General features: G+C 36.5%; 1 protein-coding gene across 2 annotated transcripts in view; it reads right to left on the minus strand.

Annotated features, from left to right (window-relative positions):
- The window catches only part of LOC121376041 (sodium- and chloride-dependent glycine transporter 2-like), a 106,752-nt gene that overhangs the window by 42,810 nt on the left and 52,541 nt on the right, over positions 1-11,401 (minus strand). The window contains exons 2-4 of one of the 2 annotated variants that reach the window (XM_041503808.1): positions 4,262-4,393; positions 2,189-2,528; positions 556-688 (exon numbers count right to left, since the gene is read on the minus strand). The exons of the other annotated variant lie outside the window; for it this stretch is intronic. Coding sequence (XP_041359742.1) covers positions 556-688; positions 2,189-2,528; positions 4,262-4,393 — 605 coding nt within the window. The remainder of the gene's footprint in view (positions 1-555; positions 689-2,188; positions 2,529-4,261; positions 4,394-11,401) is intronic. 2 annotated transcript variants of the gene reach the window in all.

Below are 11,401 nucleotides of genomic sequence, written 5' to 3' on the forward strand. Positions count from 1 at the left end.
TGGTGCACTGGATGGAGCGAACAATAGCACACTGATGGGGATCGATCCGATACCGACCACGCATTAAGCAAACGCTTTACCACTGGGCTACGTCCTGCCCTAGATTATGCCACGCTTATACATGTATGTCCTAAAAAAAACCCAGGTTTAAAATACATTCAAATGTCTTTTACCATCAAAACATATTTATGACACTAGGTTTGCAGTTAATTTATGAGTCACATATTAATTAGGTTTAGGATAACTTACACGTCACAGAGTAGAGAATTCAATTTCGATCGTGTTATTGCATTAGAATGTATGGCTGTGGCGACTGGGTCATCACCTTGGAGCAACCAATGACAAGTGATCTTCATCGTATGATGGAGACAAAAACTCTCTCACATGGCGACGCCACATGATACGAGAGCCTCATACAATAATAGCCGATTGCATTTAACAACCGATGAAATTTTAATGCATTCTTGTCGCAATCGGCTATTCTCGTGGCTATTCTCGTACAATGCGCTCGTATCGTGTGTCTTCTCCTTAAAGAAATGTGTGTTCTGTTCTTACCTTTCCGACTGATCTGACCCCGCGTATCAGACAGCAGAAGACGATGACCCACGACCCCAGTAAACAGAGAACCAGATGCCACTGTAGCTCACCCACCTCCTCCAGTCCACCCGAAATACTCAGAGTGTTGTACCTGAAATTGTCAACTAATGCTAGTTTAAGACTACCAACTGCCTGCACAAAGTTGTCCAACTTGACGGTTGCGTTGTAGTTTCCCCAATCCCAATCCCCTGGGCAATCACAGAAGTGACAGGCCAACGTTCTGCTAGTTGGTAGTCTGGTCCTAGCATAATATTCTGATTAAATGACTTCATAATACACAAATTATATAATAATGGAAACAATATCACCTTACCGGCCTAGATGGAGTGGTTCAAGCATACTGTACTGGGCATACTTGTCAGATAATGGTTAGGGAGAGAAAAGCCTGTGGAGTGACATTGTAGGAGACCCGTAGGAGTGATCTTGAAAATGTGTGGAGGAGGGGGGGGGGGGGGGGGGGATGTGGGAGATAATTTGTGTTGGATGTAAAAACTATATCGGACGCATCCCGATAATATGAAGAGCGCATGCGTGAAGTCAATAAAAGGGGAGGAGATTGTTAGATCAAATTCAATTTACATAGTTGTTACCTGAATAATTAATAAATAGAATTTTGAATTTTGAAAATTATCTGTGAACGTAAATAAAACAATGTTAAATCCATATATGGATATAGAATATAAAGTTTCTTCGAGGAAAGAAATAGCTGTTTAAATGGAATAACATTCCGGGTATCAGTTATTATCAAATGTATGTTCCTCGTGAACTCGTTTCACCCGGGACATAAATGTAATGACAACTCGTTTAGTATCGTCTTTTGTTGTATATCTGACTTCAGATCAGTTATTTTCCCATTTGATTGACCGGAAATATGTCCGCGCAAGTAGTCGGCTTTTTGACTGTTATTATTTCATGACAGACAGCTTTGAAGTGGTAACTATTGAAGTTGACAGGGGAGAGCATGCAGTTTGCAAACATGTGTAACTTGTTGACATTGAAGACTTTTTTTGTGGTAATTCCGACCCATGCAAAAGTAATGGTTGTTTTGTGTAAAATGGGTGTACTTGGGCCATGTGTAGTGGGTATGTTTGAGAGAAAGAGCTGAAAACATGGGTTGTCCCTTTCCAGGGTATGTTGCCCTCAGGCAGGCAAAAGGGCATGAACAAATTGATGGGCCTACTAATATTAATACATATGCTATATCCACTAACGCTATATAGAAACATATAGCATACATAATTGTGGTCTGTGACCATCTTCTCTCCCCTACTTGGCCATAGTAAACTTGTTCACTGAGGAATTCAGCGCCTGCGCATATCAAAATTCGGAGTAAACCCCAGAAATTCCGACTGCCAGATAGTCCGTGGCCAGTGAGCAGTAGGTACGAAACAGACCTAAGGTAAGTTCAGCCAGCTATTTGTCTCTAACGCCTGCTTACGCTCAACGTTAAACTGAATGGCCATTGCGGAAATCAGTCAAAATAGTGTGCAAACGTTTAGTGACAAATGCTGCTTGAACTTGGGCCTAGATGATCCTTTCTAAATGCTTAAATATTAAAAATATTCTATGAACAGCAGCTTTTAAAACTCACTGCCAGAATTCCTCTACGGAAGTGTGTGAAAGTGTGTCGTTCTTCCAGACATCAACACCGGCATCAGCTTCAGTCGAGACGTTGCTGCCCACAGGACCAATAGGAAAGGTTACATTAGTCAGGTGGTCAGAATAACTGCTGACGTGAGTGATGTTGGTGACATTGGTCGTCGCTGATGCTGTTTCCTCCACACAAAGCGCCGTGTTCCACCAGTTTGTGCACGTCGTCCACGGCAGCAGCGTGCTGCACGAGCGGATGATGTAGTAGATGCACCAGGCGATGATCATGTTGTAATACATCGACAGCAAGAAAGACACCATCACCATTCCAACTCCAACTCCTGACAAATCAATCACAATCAATTAATCAGTCAGCCATTCAGCCAGTTAGACAGCCTATCAGTCAGTCAGACAGTGAGTCAGAAAGTCAGTCAGCCAGCCGCTCAGTCAGGCATTCAGTCAGTCAATCAGCCAATCAGTCAAACAACCAGCCATCCTGCCAGTCAATTCAATTCTTTATTACCGTAAGCTCGCAATAGCTTATTGGTACAAACATAATTTATAAAATGATACAGCCATGGCAATGACAAATGGCTAGTGGAGAACATAATCAAACACATAGCAGCATGGAAAACAATTAAACAATTATAGAATTGCTATACTTAAAAGCATTTACCAGATACTTTCCTAGATTGTGTAGAATATTTACATTTGAACAACTAAGTAATTGTATAAACTTAAACATTGAAGGTCTAGTCCAGTAATAGCGTTTTATGTATCTTTTCCTTATATCTTTAAATACAGAAAAACAGAGTACAAAATGATATTCATCTTCTACATCACCACTATTACATAGTATACAGATTCTGTCAGACCTATTAACATTTTTATATCTGCCAGTTTCAATTGCTAAGTTATGTGCAGACAGTCTTAGTTTAGTAATACATACTTTATACTCAACAGGTATTGACTTAATCAAGTAATAATGCATATTTAAATTATATACCAAATATTTATACAGTGTGGAACATTTACTAGATGTATTCAACTGGTGGAAAAGATTCTGTTTTGCTTGATCAAATATCCTTTGCCTAATTATTGTCAAATAATACTTATTATTTTTTGCAAGACATTCCTGATTTTCCCATATATATCCAAGTCCTAATTCATGTAATAGTTTTCTAATATATGTGACCCAATTATTATTTTTTCAAACAAGTAGCTTTCAACTCAATATACATTGTGTGGAAAATACAGTGTTTTTTAAGAAATCAGTTTTAACCAATATTTTACCATACGATAATTACGTTCATACAACAATGGATATCTCCCCAATTCAAAATATATCATAATATTTGTTGTAGATCCTTTAACTTTAAGCACATTTTTTAAAGAAGTCTAAATGTATTTTTTTCAATAGCCTCTGCATTCTGTAATCCCCATATTTCACAGCCATAAAATACTATACTAGATACATATGTATCAAACAATGATACTACTGTGTTGTAATTCAAAAAACAATGTCTTAATGTTTTTCTTCATAGAAAAGGAGGCTTTTCTACCTTGTTCAGATATACATTTAATAGCAGGTGTGAATTTATTGTTATAATTCAGTAAGATACCAAGATAGATAAACTGGTCTACAACATCAACCAATACACCATTATATAACCATTTTCCCCCATCCTTCACTTTACCACCATTCCTAAATACCATAATTTTTGTCTTTAATATATTCACTGTTAGTCCGCATTTTTCATTATAACTATATAGTTCATCTAACATCTGTTGCAATCCTATACTATTTGAAAAAATAACCACGTCGTCTGCATACAACAACAGGCAGTCAGTTATTCAGTTATTCAGTTATTCAGTGAGCCAGTCAGACTGTCAGTCAGTCAGCCAGCCAATCAAGCAACCAATCAAGCAACCAATCAATATTATAGTGTGATTACTTATAGCGACTTATACGGCAAGGTTTCCAAATGTATAACAGTCGTCAGCTTCCTGCATAATAAACTGATTATATATAGAGCATCACCAAAGTGTTTTGCCGTCCTTTACAAAGACTAACCTCTTAATAGCGGACAGATGTCCCACACTCGAGTCGGTCCTTTCCCAGAGAACTGGGCGATCGTCACCTCGAGGAAAAACATTGGAAGACCACAGACCAAGAGAAAGAACAGGAACGGGATCAAGAAGGCGCCTGGAATTAAAACAATATTATCAATAACAAAATGTCGACACAAGTCCGTTTTGTCTCTTATTTTGTTATCTTTCCTTCTTCTGGTTCCACACAGCAGGAGGGCCGTACCTGTGTAGCATTTAATTTGCACTCCCCCAAGAATATCCTCTATCCAGTCATTATGTTGCATACTATTATACGTATAATACGCACTCCCCTTGAATTATTTGCACTCCCCTGGTTATAATTATATATGTAATATTTATTACATACCCATTAAATCTTACTATATAAATACAGTCCTGAATACAAAAATAAAATACACTTTTCCGTATTCAACTCAACTGCCGGAACTATACCGTATTCAACGCTACTATTTATAGCACATGGTTACCAGGAATGCCCTTCGCGAAATGTAAATAAAGTTGGTGCTTGGTTTGAATTGCCTAGTAAAGCAGTTAACTGTTATGGAAAATTTGAACTGAAAACAGACGAAAACGGTGACGAATATTTACAATTTAATGAGCGCGATACCAAAATTTTAGACGGAAACACTACTAACCAACGAGCTTTTAATCCACGATTACTTAAGGTCGACGACAGTCACTTTTTGGACCCTTGTTTTGGCTTCGTACACAATGAATAAAACATCTCCAACAGTAATTTTGTGAGATGATATATTTGATAAAAAGTACTTTTTATTTCTTTCATCTTTTAAAACTTAAAATTAATATTTTGTTCAGAATTATGAAAAATAAAAAAAATACCGACCTGTAAACAGCGTTGTCTGCTTGTTATAGGAATTTGACAGGCGATGAATAACATTATGTGGTTTTTGTTGTGAAATAGCTGCGGTGGACACCGAATCAGTACCGTTTATTCATGCTGTTCGTGAATGGCAAGAGACAAACATACCATTTTCGGCATGGAAGTCAATTATATAGTATTTGTTTACATCCTAAAATTTCATATAGATTAGTTAAATATGTATTAAGATATTTTCAAAAATGTTACGGTGATAACGAAAGGAATTCGTACTTTAGTGATAAAAATCAAACATTTCCTGGTGTGCTTTGCCATGCAGCACAGCGGGTTTGTGGTCTTCAACCATATTTCCGACCCTATATAACCGCTAACATATACTTTAACTTATGAATATAGGTTAAAAAAAACTAGGAAGATTTTTTCGCCCCATAAAATGTCGCCCTAGGTCTGGGCTTCAAAGATAAAAATAAAGTTTATTGCATATAAACATTCCACATTTGGAACTGTAAGGTGATTTACTGTATATATAAGATCATTTAAATGAGAAAAATGCAATATGGCCGACTTTGGAAATTAAAACGGCCAGCTTGTTAAAATGTGTCCAACGAACTACTACTATAACGAACTAATTATCGTGATCCCTTCTAGTTCGTTATAAGAGTACTTTACTTCATATATATTCACACTTTAGTTTCAGTCAAGCATATTTTGTAACTTTCTGAAAAAAACTCGAAAAGATATATTTGGTCAGAGAAGTGTGATGGAATCATTTCGATTCCATCCAGAATTAGTTTTGCAATTGTTACGTGATAGTGACTTTTACTCTAAATTTTAATTTTATATATCTGTGATATTTGTATTTTTGCACAGTTCTTTACACTGTGTGTGACGGTACATGCTCTTAATTTCTTTTCGCCAGTGGCGATATTAATTGTTTTAGAGGACCGTGTGCAGTTCGAAATGCACTTAGCCCAGATGGGCAACTTGTTACGTGATACCTTTGCGCGACGGTCGTCGAGCTTTTCTAATATACACCTAGCGCAGATGTGGAGGCCATGTGGCCAGTAGTTACGTAATAACTCCGCTAGTGCTGTTTATGACCAGGGGATTGCTCGCAGAATGGCTACAGCCAGTCTGATGATCAGAGAAAAATATACCGACTCTGGGAGAGGTGGAAATATCAGATGATACGTGAGGTACCGCCTTGTACCCCCAGGCGATATTCGCTGTCTCTGAGAGTTTTGAATAAATAGCTAGGGTTTTAGAGATATAGCGGAGAAACATAGGAAGGCTTCCAGGGATCGCTGTCCGTCCGGACTGGTAAATAATTTTTATTTCTGCTCTGTGTATAACCTTGATGTGATTGATGTGACTTTAAATATTTTAATACTGTATTATACCAATATTATTTAGACGGTGCTGCCGGTCATCTGACGCAGTAATCTGTAGGCTCACTGTCCTAAATAATTATAAAAAGCTTAGCCAGTCATCCTAGAGGACCTAGGTAAACTGTAGGTTATTGTCTTTATTGAGATAGGTACCAGTATTAATTCTGTGTTACAAGGTTACTGAATGAGTAGTTAAGGGTTAATTAAAAATTAACCAGTTAGGAATAGAGTTGTAATTCCTTTATTTATTAAGTTCTCCTGGAAGCGTTTCTCCATTATCACACGTGTGTGTGTAAGCGTTTCTCAATTATCACACGTTATTGAACGAGTAGTAAGAGTTAATTAAAAATTAATCAGTTAGGAATAGAGTTGTAATTCCTTTATTTATTAAGTTCTCCTGGAAGCGTTTCTCCATTATCACACGTGTGTGTGTAAGCGTTTCTGAATTTTCACACGTTATTGAACGAGTAGTAAGGGTTAATTAAAAATTAACCAGTTAGGAATAGAGTTGTAATTCCTTTATTAATTAAGTTCTCCTGGAAGCGTTTCTCAATTATCACACGTTATTGAACGAGTAGTAAGAATTCCTTTATTAATTAAGTTCTCCTGGAAGCGTTTCTCAATTATCACACGTTATTGAACGAGTAGTAAGGGTTAATTAAAAATTAACCAGTTAGGAATAGAGTTGTAATTCCTTTATTAATTAAGTTCTCCTGGCAGCGTTTCTCAATTATCACACGTGTGGGTGTTGTGTCACGGTGAAGTGATTACAATATTGTGTAAACTAGACACCTAGAGATTAACTAATTAAGTGATCAGTCTGGGTTGTTATCATTTGTGTTGTTAATTAACTACTGCGGCAGTACATTTGTCAGCGTAGGTTAATACAGATTCCAAAGTGTATTGTGTTTTTGTTGTGTTTTCTAGTGAACTAAACGTGCTATAATAATATATACTTTATATAAGATCTTATCTCTGAGCATGCCTAGAGACGAGCCACAGCGGGTATAACTGCCTGTTGTAGAGAGATCTAATAGATATACAGTTAGGAGAGATGTTTGGACAATCGTGTTTCATTCAATTACGGGTATTATAGGATCCCCGTGACACTGTGTTTTATTTGACTTTTGAATTTTTATATTGATGTTGATCATCACTTCATGTTTTGAATTACCATAGTTTGGCACCCAATAGCCGATGTATTTTTCGTGCTGGGGTGTCGTTAAACATTCATTCATTGATTCATTCATGCATATTTTGTTGAGCAAGTTTTTATTCGGGCCGACAGAATCTGTAGCTTTCCGGACCGAATATTCCGCAATATGTTCTGCCAATTTCGAGCCTGATATAATAATAGTTTTTCAATTCTCATTGGTCTGAGAATACTAAGATTAGTGTTCTACGCAAAACGGGAGAGCATGGCACTTAGAAACCTAACTCCCAGTGAAACCTCTCGTTGTCGAAACAAGCGATTTAGGTTTAGAACTTCATGTTCTTAAATATTTATAAAAGTTTAACAAATGAACAAAATTATTATTGGCTATTGAATTTCAAATAACGGTATATCACGGAACCAATGATGACAAATGTAATCTGAATTAGTGCTTAGAGTTGTGGTATACAAAAATATCGGGCACTGAGTACCACACAGTGAACTAGCAAATATCTGTAATTAAAACCACAGTACGTCAAATACCTTGCTTTAGCTTCTTATTTTTTCTACGAGTTTATTCTGAACAGGACTACATGCACCGAATCCCCCGAAAACTCCAGGTTTCACAACATCTGTATTACAATAACTTCAATTTGCAAGATGAATTTTGCATTATTATAAAGGCGGGGGGTGGGAGGACCACAACATAATATCTTACCCCCTGGCGTTCATACGTTCAGTACAATTGTGGCAATATCGAGTTTTATCTGTATATAATGGTATTTTATAATGTTTGTAATGTTTCCCTGAAACTAATTAAATTATTGTTATTTACAGATAATCATTGTATGTTATGTTTACTATACCTAATTAATCCAAGTCTCTTCCAGGTAATTCTGAAAGTTATAGTGCAATGTAATGAATATTATGATTTCTTATAACTAAATACTAATGGGTTTTAACGTTAAATTAATTATGGTGTGATAGTTAACTGAGAGTAAGATGTTTGCACAGTTTGTATTATCTCAGAAGAGATAGTTTAATTTATGCTATTGCTATTTTGCTATTAATATAATTATGTACTTTGGATTATAGAGTTTGTACGATACTTAGTGAGTGTATTTTATTCTTTTATTTAGTTATCTATTTTTGACTTCGTGTGTCAGTTACCAGCCAGGTGTTACAACCTTAGTTACACACACTTGGTATGCACACGACTGTGTTGTTTATATGTATATTTTTATGACGTTGTAATGTACATGAATGTGCACAAATTAGTAATGAATGCAATGATGAATCACTGTGGATTGTATATTTGTATAAATGATCAATATATGATGTTGTGTCATGTGTATTGTGAATGTATTGTTTAGTAGGAACCATGTATTAATATGTGATTCGATATATATATATATATATATATATGTATTTCTTATCGTAGTGTCATGTACTGTATTTAACAGGAAAAACCCCTTAAAATAGACTAGAGCTCGTCTCCATGACCGTTACTTCTCAGAAGTACGTGTGTTTTTAAAAATATGATAAATGCATTTCGTAGTATTAGAAACACCAGGATGACCAGAAGCACTTCGGATGTATGGAAATGGATATATTCTAAACAATAAAATATAACTTATATCTGATATCAGTTATAAAACCCCCCAACTCTAATAGTGACACATATGCCGTAGTGTTTAAAGGCTAGGTCACTGAAAGACAAGACACTATATGCCCTCTTTTAGCGCATATCATTATTTATTTTAGTGTTCTTATACGGTCAGTATTATGGCACCAAACGTAAATTTTACAACCATTTTAAAAGCCATATAGGTTTTATAAAGGAGACTGTGTGAACATTAAATCCGTTTAACAAAAATGAGTTTGCGCCTTTTAAAAAAAAATCAACAAATCATCATAATTTCATTGGGCGGGAAGTAGCCCAGTGGTAAAGCGCTCCCCTGATGTGTGGTTGGTGTGGGATCGACCCTGTCAGTGGGTCGATGTGGGCTATGTCTTGTTTCAGCCATTGCACCACGACTGGTATATCAAAGGCCGCAGTATGTGATATCCTATCTGTGTGATGGTGCATATAAACGATTCCTTGCTACTAATGGAAAAATGTAGCAGGTTTCCTTTATAAGACTATACATCAACATTACCAAATGTTTGACATCCAGTGGCCGACGATTAATAAATCACTGTACTCTAGGGATGTTGTTAAAAAACTAACTTTTTTCTTCATTTAATAATAAATTTAATTTACGTTAATGACTTTCTTGTGCCTCAAACATCAGGGTTGAAAATGAACATGAAAAACATGGTCCCCAGCAGGGCCAGTTGAAGAAAAATCTTATTGGCCTTTCTCTAATTCAACTAGCCCTTCATTGATCACAGTGAAATTTAAATGCACAGCCAAAATAAAAACTAGAATGTTCTTTATTGAATAATAACAATGTGCTCACTGTATATAATCCGTTTCTTTCAAGGGGAAACCGATAAATTGGCACTTCATAATGAAGAGTTAAAATTCATATAAAAACATGTTATTCAATTTTAAACCCATACCAAATCAAATAACTTAAAAAAAAAAAAAAAAAAAAAAAAAAAAAAAAATCCAATCCAATATAAATAAAAAAGTTTCTTTACAAATTACCATTAATTTATACATATACTGATGGAAAGAAATAAGGGAACACATTAAATTGTAGACCAAATTTAATTCACAACTAGCTTATTAATGGCTGTATTTCATACCAAGTTGTAATGTGGGATTGAATGTCTGTAGTGTTGAATGTGCTGCCTATATGTTCCCAGTCAACCTCTAACAATATGAATTGATTTTTAATGCAGTCATTATTTCTTGTTGCTATCTGTGTGATCCTTTATTTCTTTCCATCAGTATATTAAATCTCATTTTTAATACAGGGTTGAAAACAAAATACTAGAACAGGCAAGGTATGCATCTTGATTTGTATTGTCTCTGAAGTAAAATTAGTCTGGGAGTGGCAGTCCTCTTTGTGGCGATGCAAGAGGGGTGAAATATCCAGTAAAGGATTCCCTCGAGAGTGGCAGTCCTCTTTGTGGAGATGCAAGAGGGGTGAAATATCCAGTAAAGGATTCCCTCGAGAGTGGCAGTCCTCTTTGTGGAGATGCAAGAGGGGTGAAATATCCAGTAAAGGATTCCCTCGAGAGTGGCAGTCCTCTTTGTGGAGATGCAAGAGGGGTGAAATATCCAGTAAAGGATTCCCTCGAGAGTGGCAGTCCTCTTTGTGGAGATGCAAGAGGGGTGAAATATCCAGTAAAGGATTCCCTCGAGAGTGGCAGTCCTCTTTGTGGAGATGCAAGAGGGGTGAAATATCCAGTAAAGGATTCCCTCGAGAGTGGCAGTCCTCTTTGTGGAGATGCAAGAGGGGTGAAATATCCAGTAAAGGATTCCCTCGAGAGTGGCAGTCCTCTTTGTGGAGATGCAAGAGGGGTGAAATATCCAGTAAAGGATTCCCTCGAGAGTGGCAGTCCTCTTTGTGGAGATGCAAGAGGGGTGAAATATGCAGTAAAGGATTTCCTCGAGAGTTGCTGTCCTCCTGTAGACGAGACACTAGATAGAGATCCATGGAATCATCCACTATTTTGCCAAATCACAATTCGACTCTGCATTGTACAGATATATGAATCTGATTATGTATTACAAGTTTGTCGTTCATATTACCTTGAATGTTCTATCAA

The sequence above is a fragment of the Gigantopelta aegis genome, chromosome 6 (genome assembly GCF_016097555.1).
Source record: "Gigantopelta aegis isolate Gae_Host chromosome 6, Gae_host_genome, whole genome shotgun sequence".
Lineage (NCBI taxonomy): Eukaryota > Metazoa > Mollusca > Gastropoda > Neomphalida > Peltospiridae > Gigantopelta > Gigantopelta aegis.